This window comes from Lonchura striata, chromosome 8 (assembly GCF_050655825.1).
Source record: "Lonchura striata isolate lonStrDom1 chromosome 8, ASM5065582v1, whole genome shotgun sequence".
Taxonomy (NCBI): Eukaryota; Metazoa; Chordata; class Aves; order Passeriformes; family Estrildidae; genus Lonchura; species Lonchura striata.
In genome coordinates, this window is record NC_140710.1 from 6,009,981 (window position 1) to 6,035,190 (window position 25,210).

General features: G+C 36.9%; 1 protein-coding gene across 1 annotated transcript; it reads right to left on the reverse strand.

Annotated features, from left to right (window-relative positions):
- Positions 1 to 14,412: 14,412 nt before the first annotated feature.
- Positions 14,413 to 23,598, reverse strand: GPX7 (glutathione peroxidase 7). Its single transcript, XM_021529488.3, has 3 exons — positions 23,371 to 23,598; positions 16,815 to 17,076; positions 14,413 to 14,980 (listed from the first exon to the last, which is right to left on the reverse strand). Exons 1-3 carry the CDS (start codon positions 23,575 to 23,577, stop codon positions 14,817 to 14,819), a joined length of 633 nt encoding a protein of 210 aa, XP_021385163.3. The 5' UTR covers positions 23,578 to 23,598; the 3' UTR covers positions 14,413 to 14,816.
- Between the last annotated feature and the right edge of the window lie 1,612 nt (positions 23,599 to 25,210).

Here is a 25,210-nt window from a genome sequence, read left to right on the forward strand (position 1 = left end):
GAAGAAAACATATTTTTGTCATCCAGTTACAAAACACAGAACTCTTCCAGTAAGTGTTAGTTGTTTAGACCTCATAAAATGTGTCTCCTTCTCTCTTTACTCTTACCAAAATCAATTTAAGTTACTACACAGATGACAAATTCTCTCTGCTGAGTGAGGAGTGTGTTTCAACCTAAGAATGTCATCCAGCTTTTAGAGAAACACAGATCTTTGTAGGACACTTGGAAGTAAGAGACAACATATCCAGGTATTCAGGAGCAGCTTTCAGAATCCATCCAAAACAGGATATTTCTATTCTCTTAGTGCTGAACTATCATCCTCGTGAATATGAGCCCCTTGTGCAGTGAAGCTCTAGCTTTAATTCTGGTAAAATGTGCAGACTTTCTTGGGTGCTTGCAACCCAGACTCTTCTGCAAATCTTTAACTGATTTACTGTTACTCACATTGGTTTCCAAGAGACTGCTATGGCTGTACTTAAAGCCTGTCTTCAAAATACTTGGGGCCATGGAACTGCAGCTTTCTCTTTCTTATAACTGCTTTCAAGCCTTCCAGATGAATTTATAAATGTAAAAATATGTACATTGTCTATGTAATCGTTAAAAACAATTGTGATCTTCATCTAAACTAAAATTATTGTGAGAAGTGAATAGCTTCTTATTTACTTATCCTGACTCCACAAGATAATGGCCAGCAGAACTGGGCTAGTTTAATTTTCCAGCAAATTACAGGAGTTTTTCTGGCTTTACAGTTTAGAGCAAAGGAGGCTTGAGAGAGAAACTAAACCTTACTGATTTAGCTATTCCATTTAGAGACAACTCAAAGTGAATTGTGCCTGTGCATTGACCACTACTTAAAAGCTAAAAACAAACATTCATATTAATTCTTGTTAATAGAATGTAGGACACATTTCTACCAGCCAACCTTCCACAGAAAGTTAATTATGAACTATGATATATGTGTCTAGATCAATCCTCAAACCTATATGCAAGGTTTTCCTTAAGAGCATAACCTAGTTATTAATTGGCAAAGAGCTGCATAAATTACTTTCAAAAATAATCTGGTGGCAAATTATGCAATTAAACAAAATTGTCATGCCAAGATGGTGTAACAAACTCTGATTAGGAGTAAAAAGTTAAACTGACATCAGAGTTAGTGTAGATAACATATTTTAACATGTTACATGAGCAGCAGGCACTTCAGGAAGGCAGATGACAGCATAAGGCTCAAAACAGAAAAGGGCACAGAAGTTTTAAGTTGTGTGTACTTGCAGCACAGTGAGATGCTGTCATTTAGAGGACTAAAAAAGAACTGTGTGTAGTAGTGAGGGACTGAAATCTATCAAGAGGATATGATACATCTTGGGTTCTGCTCTCAATTCAACCACCTGTAAGCAAGTTGCTTTCCCAATTGTAATTCTGTAGATTTGTGATAGTGATGGAGTTGTCTGACACTTGTATGCAGAAGTGTTTGCATTTTGAGATCCTCTCCGTGCAAGTGAACACATATATAAAGAATTATTATGAGTTTTTCATGTCACTCTAGAGCCCACCAATCTTCCTAGTCATTTTAACTGTACTTCACACACATTATCTTCTAATTGATTCCCCCAGTCAATATAGGGCATAGATTTTGGATTTTAACTGTCTCTGCTTCATAGAGAAAAGAATTGAAGAGGAGAAAGAAATTTTGAGCATCAGGAAGTTGATGCTCAAAGAAGGTTTCAATCAAATTTTTAAGAGGGAAAATCAGTGAAACAGAGAAGTAGGAAGTATTGATACTGGTAATTCTGCAGTGAGGATGGGCTCTGATAAGTAATTTGTGTTTGTGTAATGGCCTCATTCTCCACAGTGTTTGTGTGCTTTTATTGGTAAATATTTCAGAATAATGACTCAGTAAAGCAAATCTTACCTTTTTGCACTTACTCTGCTATCTAGAAGCAGAACAGTCAGATTAAATAGTTTTCAAAAATGAACCTAACCAAATAGTCTTGACTGCAGTTTGTCTTTGTGGACTGGTTTTCATTTCTTTTTCCTTTTCAGAAAGGAAAATAATTTTTACTTATCTGAGTAGAAAGCACAAAACTGGCATGTTCCTTACTTACCAAAAAAAAAAGTCAATCTGACACTGCCTCAAGCATTTAACTTTGCTTTAATTTATCCTACTTGTAAAAGATAATTATTTATAATTTTAGAGACACAAATACATGTTGCAATGCATTTTCTACTTGAATAGAAGGATGCAAATTTTAAAGGGATCTAACAAGTATGTAAGGGATGATTATGGGGACAGTTCTGAAACACAGTTACTCAATTACAAGACAATTAGAAATTAGAAATGACGGGCCTGTTATTTCAGAGTATTTAAGCAAGGTCTCCATCAGAGGTAGCCCTTGTAAAACATGTAAGTTTCTTGATCTTTTCAGCATTTATTCTACACTAAGCAACAAACCAGAAAATTATAGATTCACAGGCTTACATGAATTGCCACTTTCTATCACACTTTTGAATTTACTTTGTCTAAAATTGAAGATTAAAGAGAAATACCTAAGTAAACAAATTTGAAGTGCTGACTTCTACACATCAGTGAATAAATGATGCAATAAATTATCTTCCCACCATTTTCATGGTAAACTCAAACTGAAGCTTTTAATTTTCTTAATTTTGTTCAAACTCTTAGGCCAATAATTTAGATTTAGTCTAAATTCAAATACCTAAAGTTGTTTTGTTATAAAATGATATACATTCTTTTGCATATTTTTGTGGGCCTTGGCTCAGAATCCTTTCTGTCACTTAGTCATCACAGAGAACTTTCATTCTAATTTATAATTCAAAAAGATACAGATACCAATAGCAGCCATAATTCTTCCTCTTTAACCCTCCCACACAAATGTCTTTATATTTTGTGTAGGGGGTAACATTAGCTATTGTTAAAATTCTGCAGCAGGAGAGAAACTTCCTATAGGAGCCTATTTACATTTGCTTCTTCTTTTAAAAAGCTTTATTGTTGGGACTGAAGTTTTCTGTCCTGTGTGAAAGAAGGTGTTAAGGCCAAAGAGTTGGGCTCTGACCCATTTTGGGTTAAGAAATTGGAACTGATGTGACAAATGTAAGAATTGAAGGCTGGGATTTGGCAGTTAAAGGGAACAGGGATAGGGTGAAGAAACAGGAGTAGGAAAGAGGCAAATTGAAAGGACAAGGCAAAGATGACCAGTCTTTGGAGTAACAGGAACTCTGTGCCCTACCTATGAAGCTTGGCACAGAACATCAATTGTCTGCTTGTTTCCTTTTTTATCAACAGGCATGTTTAAATCCTCTGGAAAAATGTCTGCTTCATTTAATTCTCTTTCGCACATATGATGACAAACAGTGACTTTCTTATTTCATTAATTTGCATGGCAAAACTCTGTATGGTGATTTGAAATATTTCAGATGACTCATGTCATTGCCAACATGAAATTCTGCTCGTTTTCTCTATTTGCTTTCAAACAGAAGAAGTTACATGTACAAAATTACATTAAAAGAATATTGTGTTACTCAGAATTTAGAAATGCCAGACTTAGAGCTAATAACCACACAACTTTTGGAGAAATTTCAGCTCATTTCACAATGAGTTTTTAATGAGTTTATTCTCTTTTCTAATGCATGGCCAAAAAGTTGTTTCTGAATGTTAACCATACCTAGTGGGAATACAGAATTGCTTCAGCCATGGTTTTTGGTAATACTTATGATCATCTCACAGATAGCGATTCATTTTTCCAGTGCTCTGTGATGTGAGGGTGTTTCACTCCTGAAATTGTTACATTGCTCACAAGCCTTTCTTAGCAATTGTTTTCTTGACAGATATTCAATTTTATTTTCTAGCTTCCAAAGCTCAGTTTTGTTCCTCATTTCTGATGCTGAAGGTGAGTTTGTTTTCCATCTCTGAAAACAAGACTTGGGGATGCTGTAAAGAGAACCATTTTCCATGGCACTCCTGTCTTTGGCTGAAATTAGAAAGCCTTATTCAGTTTCAAATCCCTTTTTACTTCTGCAGTGGATACAAGCAGCAGTTATCCAACATAAGCAGATGATCCAAAGGAAAAATAAAAAGTATATTCTTATTATGAACACCTAACATAGCTTATCATCTGATAAGATGGCTCTGAACATTAAAAGGGTGTAGACTACTAAAAATAAGGAGGTTTAATGGTTTTTTATATCTTTGAGACAGCTACAGGTCTTTCAACTTAACTACATTTACACAATAGTTATTAAAATGCAACTGTTATCTGTTGATTTTATGTATCCTTCATTATCAGAGCACCTGATTACCACACAACCTGTAACTAATGGAATTGCTCTGAGTGACAGATTAGACCTTCTGAAGCTGGGCCAAGTGAGCCATTGGTCAGGTCTTCACTACCTCAGTCCTGCTTTGGTGAAATGATCACCAACTACATCTCAGATGAGGGATTCATTTCATCTGTGTTAGTCTCAGTAATCAGATGTTCTCTTAGAAATTGGATGAAGCTATAAGATATATTGTATCTGATCATCCTAAACATCTTCTCGTCATTCTTCCACGTCTAGAATTTCCACCAGGGATTTTGACAGGAATTGTTTCTCTGTTGCTACTGAAGTGGAATGTATCTGCATCTCATTGTCTTGGGCATGATGCACATTTCAAGAGAAGTAATCAAAGCAGAATCAAGCTAAACTACCTTAATTTACAGTAGCATTGATGCTTGTCTTATGGAAACAAATGTAATTACTTCGTTTGTCTGTTGCTGTCTAATTCTCGCTTTAACAGGTGCCAAAATAATCAACCTTCACATGATAGCTTGCTTTCTCTGGTTGGATTTGCTAAAGGTAGTAGAGACATCTGTACAAACTTGGAAGCAGAAGACTAAGTTCTATTCTTTGCTTTTCTTTCACTTGTTACATGCTTTTGGGAAAGTGGTATTACCCACATGCTTCGAGGCTTCATCCATAAGATCAATATCAAGCCTTTTTTTTACGATGCTCTGAGGTTACTTTAAGTTTCAGTAACAGAATGTACTTATTACCATATTAGACTAAAAATGTTCTGCTTTACCATTCCTTGTTATTACTATAGTTCCTCCATCAGCAGCAAACATTCTTGGTTTTCATCTCACTAAAAATATTCATATTTTATTTTGATCCTCATTACATTCAGTATGTATTAAATTTAGACTAAAGCATTTAACATTTATTTTAAAATCTGGAAAAGCTGTATTCTAAAATTTAAAAAAGGACAATTGTTTAAGTTGGTTTTGGGGGAGGGTTGTGGTTTGCTTGGTTTTTTTCTGTAACTAGGGTTGAATTTAAAGGTTAACACAAAGATGTGCTGAGAAATTGCTTTTCCATTGGTATAATTGAGACTCCATCCTACTGGAGTAAGAGTCAAGTCTTAATTGTTCACAGAATAGCTGTCCAAAATAGTGTAAATTTGTGAAGGTAAGGCAGCCAAGGCCTGGTTGGTGCTCAGCCATAATTACATAATCTAAATTATACAAAGCAAGGGATCCTCAGGTCCCTTGAAGAAAAACCTGCAAGAGCTTGTCTTGGGCTGGGAGTTCTGGAGGAATTCCTGAAAAGCTTGAGCTATGAGCACAGTTCTGTGTGAGTTATACAGTCAGTGAAAAAATGCTGCAAAAAATATGGTATTAAGCCTCTTTGTTTCAGAGCCAGTGCAGTGAGTGCACAGGTATGACTGTGATTTCACATGCTTCTTTTTATTGTTGGACTTTAAATCAGCAATTGTATCAATGTAAAGAAAGATAAGAATAAAAGAAGATGAATTTCAATGTTTTGTTGTTTTGGTTTTTTTTATGTCACTGGTTGCTATTTTGTAGTTGAATTTCATTTCAAAATTTACATTCAAAATGTTCAGGCTGAGACACAAGCACTGCACTGTCTATTCCAATGGAAATTTGTGGTATTTTTTTCATTATAGATCTAAATTCAGAATTTTTATTACACTGGACATTTTTACATTAGAAGCTCCCACTCTAAATTCTAATCTCTTTTCTGTTTCAGAATAATGCCTGTAGGAAAACTGTAAGGGTTTTATATTACTGCAATTTGTTCTCAGAAAGTGTCAGATCATGTTTAAAAAATGCAAGAATTGTGATTATATAAACAAGTAAAGTCAGTGTCCTATACAAGGCCAAAGATAAGTAGTAATCCACCTAAGTTACAGCTTTCCACATTATCTGTTGTGTGTAGAAATTTTGAAATCCTAACTGTTCTACAAAAAGCCCTTATATCTGGAAATTGCCCATGTTTTTTGGCAGAACTTGAATGAGATGATTCTGTGAGGAGCTGGTCTCAATGGGTTTATGGTCACTCCAAATTGAGACATTCTATGGTTCTGTGCTATCAGCAATATGAAAATGTTTGCCTTTAAGTGTAAAAAATGTTGTGGGCCTTCTTTTGAAATAATGCAGTGTCATCTCACTGATTTAAGTATTGCACCAATTATTATAATAACTTTAAAAGGACTCATCTTCCACACAGGAATGCAAAATGAAGAGAAATAACAAGTTGCTGGCTCACTGCTGCAAGCCCACACAAAAGAAAACCTGGCCTGACAGTCAGGAGAGTGCTGGGCATTCATTACTTCTCTGGAAATAACAGATGCTTCACTGTCTGTTCATTTTAGAAAATAATCCATTCAGCTGATAAATCAAGAGCTGAAATGTATTTAGAGTAGTGGTAACAAAATCAGTCCCCTGCCATGAGGTCACTCTTTGGTGAGTCACCATCGAGTCCCAGAGATGTCATCCTGCTCTTCCCAACAGGTAATTATTGCAAACAGGAAAGGGGACCAGTGGAACTGTAATGATCAGAGTTGGTGTATATATTGAGGGCGTTTTTAACTTATTTTGGAGCCACCAAAGTGTATTAACTATGGTCACTAACCGAGTAGCATTGTTCTAGAAGCACAAGTGACTCTTTTTTCAAGTGTTTTTTACTTCATTATTCCCCAGTACCTGTGGCTCAAGATGATTCCTGAGAACAGCTGATTTCCTGCATTTCTGACATTCAAGCCAACTGAGAGCCACAAGCATATGAGTTTATAAGCTGGCTCTTAGAGATTTAATGCACAATAAAGTCAAATATTTATAGATGCTAAGAACTTGGTCCTTCCAACACATCTCTGTAGCTATTGAAGTTATACAACATTATTTGTTTGTTAATTTAGGAGTTCTTCATACTATACTTTATATTTTAAGACCAGCCTCCATGTAGGATGTAATTCAATTCACTTGTTAGTTAGCTAACAATTTTTTTGCCTAGTATTATCAACTCTACTAAATGAGAGGAAAATAAGATGACAGATGATTAATTCATATGCTTCATGTCAGAGAGGAGACATTTCCAATGCAAGAAGCCAAGTCCAACACTGAGAGCACCCAGTCTGAACACTACATGATGCAGAAATCTGCAGCAGGTTTTTTACATGCACTGCTTTAATTGTGTACAAAATTCTCTTGGAAGAAAATAATTTGGTTTGTCCTTGAAAAAGAACTGTCTCAAACAAGAGGTTCAGAGTATTGCTTACTTGGAAGGACCAGGCACATTTCAGACTAGTACACAATATTTTGGACAAGGATTCTTCAGGAGGATTTTCAATAAATATTGAAGTGCTTAGAAATTATTTCTTGCAGGATATAAAATAGACAATACTTGCTGTAAGATTGGGATGCACAGGAGGCTCGGGTAATTTTTGTTCATTGATCTTGTCATTGGTAGCAGTTATTGAGCTTCTGTACCTGGTACAGAACATAAGGTAAAGCACATCTTAGGACAGACTCATGAGAAACTTTCTTCAGTGAGATTTACAGAGATTCAGTTGCCCTTGATCCTGGGAAGTGGAGTGTTTTTCCTAGCAGAAGCACAGGAGGCTGAAGCTCATCTTAAGTTTTGCAGCTCAAAAGTATGGCCAGAGCTTTCTTTGAGACCCAAGTCAGAATGATTCCACCAAGTAAGCAGAGTTCATTGTTCTGAAATCTAATTAGCTAAATTACCAGTCCTGGCACCAAACTGGAATGATCCTCTTCCAGCCAGGGCTCCCCTTTCAGCACATTGCCAATATAAGCATCCTAAATACCTCCTTTATGCTTTGTTGTCCTGCTGTTAATAGAAAAGTGAGAAAATAATTTCTGATCATGATCTAAACCAGAGAGAGAAAATAAAATTGCTTCAAATCATTATACATTCCATTGGACCCCTTTTCCTCCTTTTGTCTATTGTGTTTTGACCTACTAACAGATGCTTTAAGAATACTTTTCAATAGGTACTTCATGGAGCAGGCTATCAACCTTTAATTATGTCAGAAGGAGACACCAAGGAAAAGAATCAAAAGAAATTGTCAGAGGTAAAAGGCTAGAAAAACAATGAATTTTAAATTGACAGATAAAATTGACAGAGAACTATGTCAGACCAGATTAAATATTCACAGGGCAGAAAAATTTCACAGTAGATAACAGAGATACATATGCATACATCCAGAGATACAGATACACCCACTTGCCATAGCTGCAGTAATTCAGCTTTTTTATTAGAGCTTGATAACAAAACTATGCCTCTGTTCTGAAATCTTCCTCTGCTATAGAAATAATTTATCCTCAACTTTCCGTCTGTACATACAGTGACACCTTTTCATTGCATACAATTTCCCATCTGAAACTTGGGAAAAGTTAATCCCTTATCAGCTGGCTGTCTATTAGTGTTCTCTTACCTTCTTAAATCTTAAAAAGAGATCTGGTTTACATCCTTTCTTCTATTTAAATAATTAAAATGTTAACTGCATGAATTATTCACATGATATTATTTTTAAGTCAGTTCTTTGAAATGCTTTGGTTTTCTGAAACCGTTTTGATGAATTTGTTCCCAATTTCTTAATGGCTTGACAAACACATTTACTGAGCATGCAGTAAACAACTAGAAATGGTGTCTTGCAATTCCCAGTATTCAATAAAACCAAGTGATTCATATAATCAGAGAGAGACTTGATATTGCAATTTTACTCAATGATATATTCCTGTTGACTTCAGTATAGCTAAAGGCAGAATAGATTGGTAGTCTCTGAAGCTAGTAAGACTTTTACAAAAGAACAAGAATTGTCATTTTTTTAAAACCAAACTGTTCCCTAAGCTGAAACTTGTAGAAAAATATGTTTTGACAAAATCCACAAAATAAATTTTTAAGTTTTAAAATCATCAAAGCTTTTGATATTGGCATTTAGATTTTATATCTTGGTTTGAAATTATTTTAATTTTTAATATTTTATTTATAAAGTTTGAAAACATGAATATGAGCTTTGAAATATTTCTCATCAATTGTATCCAGCTAAATGTTTCAGCTTAACCAAAGTGACAGTTTAGGGGTTCCTTTTGCTTGAAAACTTAAAATACTGTGCCTGGATTTGGAAGAGATTTCAAATCTAAAATGCTTATATGACAGAAAAACATTTTCCTACATATCTCTAGTGGTTAGTGGTCTCTCCAGGGGACAGGAAAATACCAGTAATAAAATAAGAAGTATTTTGAATATAGAAGTAATGACAAATCAGAATGAGTGATGTGACTCTAACTAAGCTGATTTATAATTTATAATTTATAATTTATAATTTATAATTTATAATTTATAATTTATAATTTAAACAGGGAATTCAGCAAGTTCTTTACTTACAAGGAACAGTTTAACTATTGTGCCCTTTTCCAAAGGATGGATAAACAATCTGTGGGTTTTGGATATTTTCCTTGCCAGCTGTTCTTTATTTATCATTGTCAGATTTTCTTGCGTGATAAAGAAAAATATAATGGTTCATCTTACAAATCAGATGAAAGCACAATTTATGATGAAACAACAATGCCTTTAGGGCAACGGAGACATAAAAAACAGAGGACTGTTTTATATAATACACTAACAGCTTTCTTGCTGCATCTTTCACTTAAGGAAGCTAAAACTACAGCTCCCTGAAGCTGGAATATCTGTAATTTCTGTCTGATAGGGAAGGGTTCCACAGAACTGCAATTACAGACCAGGCATTACCAAGTTTGTTCTCTACAAAATTGTGCTTCGGTCTTTTCTATTGTTCTAGAATATTATTATTTCCTTTTACTGCCACTGTTCCATCAATTAGTGCTTGGGGAAGAATCTGTCCCTGACTAGGTAGATGCTGTTAGTTCTGCTTGAGTAGGGGGAAAGAATTTCCTTCAGAAGAATCACCTTGAAAACTTTCACATCTGTGCTTACCTTCCAGAATACAAGTCTGCTCACTCAAAACACAGTGATCCTTCAATTGTTCTTGTTTCCAGGAATAACTATAGAAGATCTTCTTGTTGAGTAGGTATTGTGCAGTGCTTTGAGATAAAACAGCCCATCTTATCTCTTATCAGCAGGTGGACTGATGGCTTGGGTCAGGTTTTCTAGGCTAAGGATGGAAAGTTACTTGGGGCTGCCTTCAGCTGCTGTGCAGGGACACCTGGAAAAGGGCAGCCGCTGTCACTAGGAAAGGCTCCTCTGATGTCTATGCCAGGGTGCTGCAGAGTTGGCATAAAAGATGTTTTGTTCTTTCTTATCCTATATGGTGGACATCACTGTGTTTGTGAGCTGCCTAGGTAGATGGATCAGCTGTGTAGCACCAGATCACAGACTAGCTTTGAGATTATGTTTGGTACAGCTCAGTGATTTTCTTCTGCCCTTTGCATGTCTCTGCTATGGAGCATTAATATGGTTAAGAATTAGCCCTCAGATTTGGTGATTTCAGTATCTCATCTGTCAAAAGGTTTGTAAACTCCTTTGTGTTTTGTCACTGATGCTTTTACTGCAAGATCTGTTAATTATCACAGAGAATACCTGATTTTTCTGCTTACTTGACACTTTCTGTGAATGAATCAGAAATAAACTTGTTAAATTCCATCTGTCTCTATGAGTAGATGAGTATAGATTTATCTCTGCACAGAATATATTTGGTTGATTCAATAATTAAAGATAGCATAAAATTTGTTTGCTTAACCAAAGAAATGTCCAGTCTTCTGAAAATCCTGACTAACATCAGCAATTTCTTGAATGAGATGCTATTGTGTTTGAAAGGATAAATTGAGTACCATTCAGCACAGAGAAATTATGTCTGGTTTGCCACTGAAGTGTCTGACTAAAATCACAATAGGAACTCAAGTGAAACATCCCCAGCACCTGTCTAAGACAGCAGATGTGACTGTCAGGATAACTCATGTATTTGGCTTTGTTCTCCTTATAATGCCAAAAAAGGAGACTTAAACCCCTGGCTATTGCTTCATTCAATTGCTCTATTTCAATGTAGCATGTTCCATTCCAAAACAGAACTTTGGTTTCATGTAGGTCTGATTATTACATTCTTTATGAGAAAAAGTTTCAAAATATCAAAAGCACCCTGTCTAATTTTAAACTTATATTTAGGCTTTAAAATTATTTATTTTCCCTGTGGCATGTCAGAGGGGGAACATGGCTGCATACATTAGTGTTCAGGTTGCTTAAAGTTTAAATCAACAGGCCAGGAGTTAACACCGTTAAAGGTGCAAACTGTAGGAGATCGAGTCTTAGATGATCAAGGCAATTGTTCTCTGTGCATCAATGTGCTCATCTGTTAATAGACACTGCTGTTTTCTCTGCAAAGCAGATAAGTGGAAAGGAAAAATAGTCTCATGCTATAGATTCAGAGCTGGTCTACAGTTTTCAGAACTTGCTGTAGGGATGACCTTTGTCAGATTAAACCAGTGCTGGAATTCACAAGGCAAAAAAAGTAATTTCTGATCTCTGCATGCTCTCTCCATAGTCTCAACAGCCAAATTCGACCCGGTTCAATTTGATTTGCAATTTTTCTGAGCAGGGAGTCATGAAGTACTTACAGTGTGAGCAGATAAGTATTAATCTACAACTGAGAATATTTACTTTTACTCCAGAACATTGATTAAAAGGCCAAAGCATTTATTCTATAAACTGATTTAGTGCAACAAAGGATGGAATCTATGCCATGCCTAATTTAATAACGAAAATGTATCTGCTAAATTGAGAGAAAGTAGTTATGTGCTTAAAATCATGTGGCTGTTCAAATATGTTGTTTTTCAAGGTTTGCATATGTAATACTTACCTTAGTTGTCTTTAAATGGCCAAACTTGTAAGAACACCAATTCTGACAGCATCAGTCTGGAGTTATTCTTAGCACTCAGGCATCTGCTCAAACTTCAGACTGCAGAAATTCTTCACTCACACTAAAATAATAACAATTGCAGGCTCATTGTTCCTTGACAGAAGCCCTTTGAAAATCTTGTCAGGAAGAATTCTTTTTATCTCAACAAACACATAATGCTCAGGTTCCTCTGCTCTTAACTCCAGAATGCTTTAAAAAGAATCTAGTCTTGTCCAATTGCAGTATTATTGACAAATGAAAGCTTTTTTGTGTGTCTTGTAATGCTTTTAAAAGCAGCACAAACAATATTTGTCCATATAGGACAAAACTTTCCCAACTGATCCTTGCCCTTATATCTCTTTAAACTTGTAGAACTTGTCTAATAGAAAATAGAAGATTGGTTCTATGTAAATCCGGAGTTGTGTTTGAAGTTAGACACACAAAATGGAAATAGAAAATGCTTAAAACATTTTTCATAGCCTGGTTTGGCCTCATCCAGGCTTTAGATATAAAATAGAAACAAGCTTTCTAAGGATAAAATTTTAAGCCCTGCAGCACATGCTAACAGTGTGCTGGGGCATTGCATTAGCATCAAAAGACAGAGAAAAGAGAAACAGTCTGTGGAGTAAAAAAAGACCTCTTCTTCTAGGAGTTGGATTCTCTGCCCCTGCACAGTATCAGATGGGCCTGATTTTCCTTCCTTTGTGATATCCTTAGCAACCATTGTCTTAGAGTGATCCATGTAAGAATGGATTAAATGACTGAATCAGGCATAGAGTTCACTTCTCTCACCATCAAAGGAGGAAAATACAGATATTCACTGCCACAAGCACCAATTTCCTGCACTCTTATGTTACAGTTCAAGTCAGAAGTAGCTGATAGAGCTTGGAACGTACTCATTAGTATCAATGTTCAGACTTGAACATTTCCATGCCCCCTTTGTCCCAAAGATTATTTGTCTGCAAACTCTTTTCATTTCTTTCTCATTTCTTTTATACTTGATTTCTCCTTTTACTCATGTTCTTCTATTATTTCTTCCTTTTATTCTCTCTCCCACCCCCTCTTTTTTTTTTTTTTTTTTTCACTAAAACTTAAAAAAAAACTTGCTCTCAGCTTCTTTCAGGCAATTTGAGATTGTTTTGTGCAGTATAATCTCTGCCCCTCACATTCTTCCTGCAAATCCTAAAGTCCCTGGAGCTCTTACTTCCATGGAAAACTCCACAGAATGAGTCCAGTCAGTATTCTTCTTTCCCCTCTTGTCCTGTGAGCCAGGCCATGCCATAATATTTGCCTTTGATTTCAACAAGAGCCTGTTTGGATGCTGAAGATCTCTAATGGCACTGAGGAGCTGGGAAAAATCCTCAACATGGTCAGATCACTTAAGGCTTATTTGTACACGTGGACCCTGACAACAGTATGGACAAACATTGTTTGGGCTACTTGAAAGCATCAGAAAGCACAAAAAAGGCTTTCACTCATCAATAATATTGCAGTTGGACAAGGCTAGATTCTTCTTAAGGCATTCTGAAGTTAACAGGATGGGAACATTGGGTTTCTGTTGAGATAAAAAGAGCTCTTCCTGACAAGATTTTCAGAGGGTTTCTGTCAAGGAACAATGAGGCTGCAAATGTTAGTGTTATTATTTTAACATGAGCTAGGGACTTCTGAAATCTGAGCAGGTACCTGACTATTACAGTTTAAAAAGGCTCCATTAAGCATTTGTAACACTAAAGTAGTATTAAACTATATAACATTATGCAAGAATTAAATATTTGAAAAATTATTTCCATAGAAAAAATATTTTGATTGTCTGATGTTTGTTTGTACATGTAGCAAAATTGGATAGTGTCATAAATTGGAAAATAAATTTAACAGTAGTTTTATGAGGGGAGAGTAATTCTAAGGCAGAATGCTAGTGGAACAAAGAAATAGCCATTTCATGTAGACTTTGGTCCTACATATGTTCAAATGAATATTTAAATATCATCTGATAATCTTGGTGAAAAATGCAGAAATTATTCTCATGACTTCTGGAGAATTTTTATAAGGCCTTTGTCTTCATATTTCTTTTATTTAAGCTTTATAGATGTATTTTTTCCCATGCCCTTCTAAACTTTCTATACAGCTGAAATTAGCTATGTTTGGCTGTGACAATTGGAACATGCAAATTCTGCCTGGTCGGAAGGTATCTGTTTTGGCCTTCTTCAATTGATATGCCTTAAGTCAATCATGCACTTTTTTCACTTGTTTATTTTATTCATTTTGCAATAAAAATATGACAACAGATTTGCAGATATCAGGGAGATCCCAGCTAGGACATTCTCATTATTCTGATCTTTCTTCCTATATGAACTAACTTCCTTTAGTGTTACCAACAGCTAATTATTGAATTGGGGAAGAAACAATTGCTAAAGATTTGTTCTTTCCTAGAAAACTCAAACTGAATTTGGTCAGAGAAAACAATCATATTATTTTGAGCATGTTAACTTGCTGGTTTCTACATTCTTAGGTGGTAAATACAGATTCAACTAATCATAATTTCCTTTCCCTATATCCACTTTTTTGGAATGTGAAAAGACAAAGTCCAGCCTTAATATTCAATTAAGATGCAATTGGCATGCTGGGATTTTTGAAAGTCATAATTCATCTTTCTTCTTCAGGATGATTTTCCTTACAAGTTCTGTAACATGTGGCCTTATTTCTTCAACAGAGACAGTAGAGTCCCAGGCCTTTACTACTTTCCCATTGGGGTCCACCAAGTATTTCCAGAAGTTCCAGGTTGGTTCTTCTCCTGTAGAATCTACAGGTGAAAGAAAAAAAGAAAAAAAGAAAAAACAAACAAACAAACAAACAAACAAACAAAAAAACCAAACCTTAAATATTAGAAAACAACATTAGCCAGTTTCTGACATTTCTTCATGTCAATTTGATGATTAACCTTGCAGAGGAAGAAGGAATGTAAAATTAAGAGGAAGTTCAGACTGAATAAGATTAATTTTCTGACAGACAGCTTTAACTAGACAGTAGTCCCTTGGAGACTAATGGAAACAGGGAAGCTTGAGTATGGAGAAAGCACAATAATCAGTGTTGAAGTGTGTGAGAGCATGTGTGTGGGGGACTGTGCTATAGAGATATACCTGATACAGCTGAACACTGATAGGAAAATGGAATTTGGCATGACAATATAGCTGTACCAGCACTGATCACTTGCTTACCCAGAATTTTCCCTCCAAAAGCACCCAGTACCATGTGGTTCAGAAGATTGTTTCAAGAAATCTTACATGAAGAAATAACAAAGTAATTGTTCCAGGTTTCCACCTAATTCTTATCTACAGATGGGTACTACAGTTTTCACTTTCCTGGGGAAAACAAATTTTCCAGGACTTTCAAATAGACCAGGAACCTCATGCCCCTAAAAGCACAAACACAGACGCTACAGACCATTAGCATCTTTCTTTCCACTTTCTTTCCACACATTGGGCAAACCTCACAAGGAATCAGAAGTTATTTCAATGTATCATCAAGACACAGCCAGACCCGCACTTTTAACAATGTTGTCATTGTGCTGCATAGAGACACAGCCTCCAGCAGCCTCCCCCTGCAGGCAGGCGAGAAGGGAACCACAACTTCTGCAAGGTTCCCGGGACATGTCTGCAGGAACAGCTCTCCTTGTCAAAACAGAGACGGAAGGATGTGAAGAGGATTAAAGGGAAATTTGGCTGGCAGTATGATCCATTACAGACACCTGGAAGGAGGTGAGCTTGGGGTAGTCAAAAATAATATCCACACTCCGTTAAATTCAGTGGGATTTGGGAGAACACTGTGGTGCTGGAGAGAAGCAGCAGATAGGGTCCTTGCAGAATGCAGCTCAAGTGATACTGTGTCACACTGGGCTTTACTATATTTTATTGCTGAAAGACATTTCCTTCACATTGGGTTAAGACTGACATTTTAATATAGCATTTAAATGATATTTAGAGCATTTGTTCAGAGTAGGAAAAGTAGTGCCTTGATAGGGTGCATCCTGCCTTGCTGGCTGGTAAGAACCAGCAAAACCTCTTCAGGTGTCGGTGCTGGCTCTAAAGCAGATTGGAACTGGAGCAACTGCACAGTTCCAGTGCTGTTCCAGTGCTTGGGGAGGAATGGGGAAGCGATATTCAAGGACATCATCTAGTGCCTGGTTTCAACTTTTTGATTGTTGAAGTAAATTATGAAGTGCTTCACTTCCACTTATCCTACAGCTTTAGAGATGAATCTTATCAATCCAATCCGCAGCACTCATGTTACAGGAGGAGCACTTAGGAGCCTGCAAAGTGGAAGAAGGAAGGTCAGGGTGTTGTATGCCTAGAGGAGAGCATTTCAAGACCTCTATTCCATGTAGAGGTTTATTGGACCAGCTTTTACAGGGCATCTGCTATGGATGTGTCTTCATCTCTGGAGATCTTTTTAGAAGGTAAGACAAAGATGGCAGAGAGAAATCCTGCCTTGTGCCGGAGGAGAGACTACATGACTTCTGACCTCTTTGAGCCTGACAACTCTGTGAGCACAATCATCTCTTTTTTCTTTGGATGGTATTTTGTGTCAGAGGACTTCTATGCAACAGAAACAACCCTCCAGCATTCCAGGTTACTCACCAATTAAGTACTTGAAGGCAGGAATTGCACCAGCTCCACTGACTGTGATTTTGCTGAACATGGGGAAGGAGGCACCATAAGTCTTTCGTGCAAAGCTCTCAATTTCTTTGTTGGTGTCTGGTTCCTGCTGCCCAAACTGATTGCAGGGGAATGCCAGCACATTGAAATGGTATGGGCCCAGGTCTCTCTGCAGCTGCTGTAAGGCCTTGTAGTGGCTGTCTGTGTACCCACACTCACTTGCAACATTGACAACTAGAGATACCTGAAGTACAAGAAAGCACATTTAAAAATGTATTGCACATGTCAGTTTTTCCAACAGGTAGGTTGGAATGTGGATCAATTTAAAAAAAAAATAAATAAATAAAAGGGTGTCTAGGGAACTGTGAGTGAACACATATTTGAAATTACATTGAGTTCTGTTCACAAAAGGAAGATTTATTATTTCTTTTATGTATTCTTCTTTGGCAAGCATTAAGATAATCAACCAACTGCTAAGCAATCTTAATCTTCAGTTTACTGAGGATCTGTGTTTTTTCCATTCTGCCTTTTGGACAGTTTCTAAGCATAATTAAGAAGTGACTATCCAGATAAATATACCAAGTTGCATGAAAGAAACTTGCAAATCAATGTATTTTTTGTTGTTTATTTATCTACTGTGAAGCATCTGCTCTGCAGCATGTTTCCTTGCTCAAAATTAAGAGCTCTTCCAGAAGTGTGATCCATTTATCATTGCTAATGTAGAGAGTTTGATGTGGAAGTTATTAGAAGCAATTACAGGATTTGGGGTTCTGTGCAGTGTGGGCTGTAAAATTTCCCACCACTTCTAGAGTAAATCTACTCAGTTGTGACAAAATGACAACAGTTATTGCATAAAGGTTCACTGTCTCAATTAGGGATTCCAGGAAGTGCAGGCTGCCCACTATCCCATGAAGTTGTTCAATGCTGTGTGCATAGTGTCAGTCAGATATGAGCACCAGGCACGTGTCTGCCAGCACAGATCCACCTGGGAGGGAGCTATCACAGACAGGTGAGCACTACAGGAACAACAAAATTTGTTGGGAGTATTAAGTGACCTAACCCTGAATTAATATGCATTATAGTTTCTCAAAGCCTTGAAGAATCTTTCGTTGATTTTTGAGATAATTTTAGCCTTAAATAACTCTTAGAATTTTAGACTTACAGTTTTGTTATTCTCACAATTTTGTAAGCTGCCACTCATTCTACATAAATTGAGTCCATTCTGATAATTTCATACAAAAGTATTTAAGGAAACAGGATGTGTGAAATAAATTATATTTAGTGAAAAAAAAATGGCTGCATGTACATAGTATTTTTAAAGGCAGAAAATGAATGGGCATATAAAGGTACATATCTGAGTAGTATATGGGACCATGAGATTGTAGAAGAAGGGGTAGGAATGAGTGAAAAAAAAGCTAAGGGGGTGTTGGTATTTATAATTTCTTACATTAAACATTAACACTTTATGTTTATGTATTTTCCACTTTGTATAACTCTATGGCTATCATAGAATAGGTATCATAGAATCATAGAATATTCTGACTTGGAAGGACCCACATGGATCATTGAAGTCCAGCTACTGAATTTAAAGTGGATTTGGAGTGGCACTATTTTCCCTGGAAAACAGGTAATCTTTCAAAGCACAAGTTGGTGTAATCTTCTTTGTGGTGCAGTGTGTCAACAGGATACAATCTAAACAACCTCTGTACCCTTGTATATGAATTATGACCTGCAGCCATCTCACCTCCAAATCATCACTTTCATTCAGACAACACAAGCTCTGTCTGAAATTTTAAATTTAATCTCCTAAAACATCTGAAGTTATGGCATATCATTAGATTTTTTTTCAGAGAAGAGGTAATAATTTTATGATGCATTCCTGTTGCAGACTCTCAGCATTTGAAACAGAAGTGATATGTTGGACATAAAAAAATAAATATTAGAGTTCTGTTCTTTTCAAATAATCTGATTTATCCAGCATAGTGTCAGCAGTAGTTTATATAAAGTAATGATAATTTTTATCACTAAGAGCTGAAGTCACACGTAGTTCTTCCACATGAAATTTTAGAAGCTTTTTTAACTATAGTTTAAGCTTTGGAATTTTCATGATGCAAAAGTATTCATACACCTTATTGAATTCACCTCTACTGGTACCTGCTCTCAAATAGTAGGGTAATTTAAGAATTTGTAATTGGAAGTTTGCAGGAAATAAGGTTGTGTAGGCATTGTGCTCGTATTAAAACAGAGATGAAGGATTAATTACCAGTGAAAACAATTAAGCTTTTATAACTTCTATTTGATTTTTAGTAAAAAGAGGGTTTGAAAGAATTATCTCAAAAAGACACAACTATTTTAATTTACAGCTGTTTAAAATCAGTGGTTTCTTGGCATGGTGGGGAAAGGTTTGAGAGCTCACAGTGACAACACAGCAAACTTCCAAACATATTCCCCAAAACAAATATATTACATTCAGCATTTCTTTGGATGGAAGACACATTATGCTTCTCTTTTTTCCTTAGAAAAATGCATTTGCTGTAACTGAATTCTCCATAACTGAACTCCATAATTTAATAATGCAAACCTCTTAAAAGTGTAATTAACATGTATAATGAAAACTTTTGTGATCTATTAGTATTTCTCAATGAATGTTTAAAATGATTCTTTAAAAATCTTTCCTGAGTTATCTTTCAGGTATCTGGTATTAGAAGTGATTTCATGTTGTGATCTTTTTTTGGTTGATATTTTATTTTTAATAAATAACAGACACTGTTTTTGTTCTCATGTAGAGGCTGTACTTTGACTTCTTACAACTATTAATGATTTAAATTAAGTTCAATATGCCTAACTTTAGGCTCTGAGAGTGCAAGTCAAGCACACCACCTAGTGTGCAGTGCAAACAGTTCAATGGACCTCACAAAAATTACTTAATTTCAGCTGAATTCTTTATCAGCTATTGTCTCACCTCTTAAAACTATCATTCCCTTTGCTTAGAAAACCCATGTATTCTAGTAATGAACTCATTTAGTTAACACTGCAAAAACTCATCTTGCTTTACATAATGTTCACATCGGAGTGCCTCCTTTAGGGAAAAATGCTGGGACAGATTTAGGAATCTGTCTCAGCTTCAAGTAACCCTTTGTGGATCTGTCAGCAGAGACAACACATACTCAGGTTTTTAGACACTTAACTGGCTCCATATGACTATAGAAGAACCAGCCACAAGTGTCAGATGGCACCAACTCACTGAGCTGTCCCCTTCATGGAAAAAATAGCAATATTTGTGTGGCAATCCAGTGGCTGTGCATTTACCCACACTCAGGAATGCAACATTCTCATACTGAATGGGTCTGGGTCCAAAGTGCCTAGCAGTACTTTCAACAATATTTAGTAAAAAATAATACTTCAATTGTTATAATGCCTAATACTTTTCCATGATTATAGTACCTATGGTTCAAGATTTCCAAAGGTGCTGCACTGACACTGCTTAATTCCCCCACAGCACACTGTACTTAGCTGGGTGGTAGATTGGTACCACTACATCAAGATAGGCACAAACACAGCAGGGAACAGTTGATGTTTGGGAGGTCTGACTCCCAAATAGATACTATTTTTGGTAAGTACACTGCATATCAGTATTAAAGTATTAAAGCAGTATCTGTGTATATATATATATATATACATACATATATATATATATACATATATATATATACATACACACACACACACACACACACACATATATATATACTGCATATCAGTATCTTACAGCATATCAGATGCAGATCATATAATAAAATCTAAGATTATTGAATTAGATTTCATAGAAAACTAATTTTGTTTGGATTCTCTTGATTCTTGTCCAATCATAATCATTGACCTTCATTTTTAATGTAGATGAGTGATGGGTCAACATTTTATGGTAGTGTGGAAAAACCACAGAAGGATGACCTCCGCAACACAGTGAACCAGACAGTTTTTTATATATTTCAGTTGTGGAACTCTTTTCTCAGTGGTAATTGTCCTCCCTTTCTTTACTATATGCCAGAGGGTAATTGTGGTTTGTATCAAGATACACTCAAATAGAAAGAGAATTAATATCAATCAGTCTTTTTTTCTTACTAGGAAAAAATCGTTTCAATGATTTGAATAGACACAAGTTTTTATTAATAATGATTTATTGAAGAATCATCCTATCAGTCATGAACTGCACTGGTTGTTTGTACTAAGCATGGCTCTTGTGGTTTTAGCATTAGCAGACTTTATTAATTTTTTAGAATCTGGAAGCCCTTGGATTTTTTCAATTCCTAGTAAGTTTCTTGACAACCAATTAAATAAATTTAAATAAAGTTAATTTAAATAAAGTTAAATTTAAATAAAGTTAATTTAAATAAAGTTAATTTAAAGTTAACTAAAGTTAATTTTTAAGTTATTTAAATAAATTAGCTGAGTGACTGAATTGAAGAAAATGTCTTCTCTACATCTGCCAGAAAGCTTAAGGCTGGTAAAAGCTGGTTTAGCAATTAACAGACTATTGTTCCAGGAGATAACTAGTGACTCACTTTCCTTAAAACACCCCCAGCACACATGTAGTACTTTAATAATATTTTCTTTCTTTTAATAGCTTTAAAATATTATGATAAACCTATGCCTTAACATTACTTATCTAACTGCAGATTTAAGCAAGTTTATTTTAAGAAATAAATGGGAGTTTTAATTAACCTTTTTCTATCTTGATACTGAGTTCTGACAACATAATGACAGAAAGGGATGTGTTTTATTGCTGTAATTTTCTTTAAAATTGTCCACATACATTATCAAAGAGCTGGTAGCCTGAACATTAATAGGATCTCTGAATGCAAATCTATCTTTTATTCCACACAGAAGCTGAGTGTCACTTTTAGGAATAAATTATTCCATGTGGTCTAGCAGAGATCAAAGAATACCATTCATCAATGGTATTATCTTTCCCAGATACAGCTCTAGAGCTCCCCTTTATGAAACCATGCCTCAAGGGTGGCCTGGAACCACAGCACTGGGATATGGTACACACCCTGAGCCCGCCTGTTCATGAGATTCCAGAGGGGATGAACACCCCCAGCTCTCTGCAGAGTGGCTGTAAGGAATTCTTCTATGTTCCCCCTTAGCTCCTTTCCACGTTGATTCTGGCCCTGAGATAGAGAAGCTCCAGGTGGTATTTGCTTATTCAGATTAGCAGATGATATGCAGACAAAACATGCCGCAGTAACAGGATTTATCTACAAGAGCCTTTGGAAGGAGCTCATTAAAAAAGAACAAATATTGCTTAATATTAAACAGCTTCCATGTTTTTCTCCAACATTGATATTTGAGCAGGCATGGGACCAGTTCTGCTGTATCTCAGTTGTGAATGGAGGGGGATGAGGACTTTGACCACATAGGACTTAGGCCTCTCATTCAGTCCAAATCTATCATTTCTGCTGAGCTCAAGAAAATGTGAATTTCCCTATATAGCGTCTCTGTCTTCCTGCCAATGTTTTAGTGATCTGCTGCTGTAGATCAGTGAGCTCAGACACCTGAGGAGGGGGAAAAGGAAGGTGTAAATACAAAGCTGGAGAAAAAGGGTGAAAACGAGAAGTGATGCTGCCTTTTTGGGCAGCAGAAAAACTACTGAACTGCCTGAATGTATCACAGATGTGTCACTTGGGTGCTAAGAGTGGCACTTACGGGATTTATGTTGATTTTAGATTCTATAATTTGTGAAAGGGGCTATAAAGAGGTTACAGTATTAAGTAAAGTAAGTGTGCTAAGTTATCTTTTCACTTTTCCATAGGTACCAACAATAATTTCTAGATTATCAAACTGCTAATAAAATAAAATAGATTATAGTCAGGGACATTGTTTTCAAATGGTATGGAAAACTCTGCCTAAAAATACTTAATATAAGATATAAATAAAATTTACATAATAAAAGCATATGTGCTTTTATCTACGTGTCCTTCTTCATATCACTGTCACACTAAAAAGCGAGAGAACAATTTGCATGATGTTGTTATGATACTTTGTAATGTCTCATGATTTTACTAACTACGGTGATATCTGTTAACTCCATTCGCCATGGATCAAATCCCTTTTTGTTTTTAATGTTGATCATTAAAAAGGAACGGGATTTGAGTAAGAATAACACGCAAGAAGTCATGCAGTTAAAAGGCAGAAATAAACTCCAAAAGTAAGCTACACAAAGACACAAACTTCCTGAGCTTCCAATGGAATAGGCAGAATCCAGAGGAATCGGCAGGAGGGCAGCATTCCCTGCCTGCCACGTCTACAGGCGCTGCAGCAGCAGAAGACGCGGACACACACGGGGGTTAGACTGCAAACGCTTTATTGAAGAGTAATCTGTGTTAGCCAGACGAGTTCGCCAAAGGGCAGAGTCACAGCGTGAGCAGCCCAGAGGCACACGCGTGTGCACCGAGCCTCCGAGCACTCTCCCCCGCGCTCGCCCCGCGGACATGCAAGGGCTGCCCGGGCGGGGGCCACCCCTCCGCGCCGCACTTACCGCGCCCCTGTACTTCTCCAGAGACACAAGCTTGCCCCTGATGTTTACAACTTTGAAAGTGTAAAAATCAGGCTCCTTCTGCCGCGTAGCGGAAAAGGCTAAGAGCAGGAGCGCTGCAATTGCGAGGAGCATGGCTAGAGGGATGAGGAGGACTTTGGGGAAGGAGGAGGCAGGCTGGTGCTCCACACTGCCCTCCGGGTCCAGCATGCCGCACGGCCGCCGCGCTCTGCCCGGCCCCGGCGCGGCCGCGCTGCCGCAAACGCCGCGCTGCTGCAAACGGGCCTTTTGCGGCAGCGGCGGCGCTGCCCGCCCCGCGCCCGCCGGGCCGGCTCCCCGCGCCGCTCCGCTCGGGGTGCAACGAATGGAGCGTGCCGTGCTGGGGGTGCAACGAATGGAGCGTGCCGTGCTGGGGGTGCAACGAACGGCTACGGGCTTAGAGCGCTAGCTGCCTCATTCTCTGGGATGCCACTCGCAGAATCGCACAATATTCTGGGTTGCAAGGCACCCACAAGGATCGCTGAGTCCAACTCTTAAGTGAATAGCCCGCAGGGATAAAAACGATGTTATTAAGGATACTGCTTTAACTATATCGTTGTGATTTTTGATCGATTTGCAAAGGCCCTTTTTTGGTGCACTAACTACAGCACGTAGTGATGACGGTGTAATGTCAAAGGACAGCAGTGGCTTGGTTGCTACTGGTTACTGAGGCGAGTGCTCCGAACGAGAGTCACAGCAGAGCCAGAATCACCGACACGCCACACAAAACAGCCACATCAGCCAGGCCTGCAGGAAACGCAGCTCTGCCTGCACCTGGCTGGTGAGAAGTGAATGGCCAAACCACGGATCTCACTGTGTGAGATGGGAGAAACCACACTGCTGGAGGGTTTTCAAGCAAGAAAGAGCCATAAAGCATCAGGAACTGGGTTTGGTATCAAAGCACTCAGACATTCAGAGCCAAAACACTGCCTCAGTGCACTGATGTCATTCTTGGGTTGTTTGCAAAAAAAAAAAAAAGCTATTTGTACAATTTGCTACTATGCCCGCTGGAAGAAAAGGATTTGTACTTACAAAGTAACAACAATAGAAAGCTTTTGATGGGCATTGATTTCTTCTTGGACCAAGAAACTGGCCAGTCATGGACGGCTATGATTCTGATAGTTCTTGGCAAAGAAAAGGAAAATGCAGTGATTTACAGAAAACAAGAGTGGCTCCAAGGCATATTGGAAATTTACCTTTTTAAGAGAAAATTACATTTTGTAATCTCACTTTGGTTTTTTTTTTAAAAAAAAAAACCAACCTGAATTTTGGTAGATCTTTGACATTTTGATTAAATTTGCTTAGGTAATTCAACCATGACTGGCATTACTGTAAGGGAAGAAGCCATATATGGCTATATTTGCAGTTTTTAAGCATTTCAGATTTTTCACATTTTTTGTGAATTTCAGTTTAAGCAGACACCCAATATCAAGAAATAATGTAATATGTTACAAAAATATATAGGTGGATAGATGGAAAAATCTTCTGCCAAGCTCTCTGCAGGAAAGATACATTGTGATGAGAATGTGAATTTCTTTGCAGATAAGTGGTATTTTCCTGGATACTTTCCTGGCTGTACTATTGACCAAGATGACAGTCAAGTATGATTTCCTCATTTTATAAGTAAATTATCTAAGAAGCTTTAGAGTTTCTTCAGACAAATCTGGAGAAAGAGAACAGGGCTTTATTATGGTATATCAATTTTAAAAGATTTTTAACCCTAGTAAATTCTAAAAATAATCTTGTAAAAAATTATGATCAGTGTAAGTTTTTTTTTTCAGAAAATTAAAAACATCTACAATAT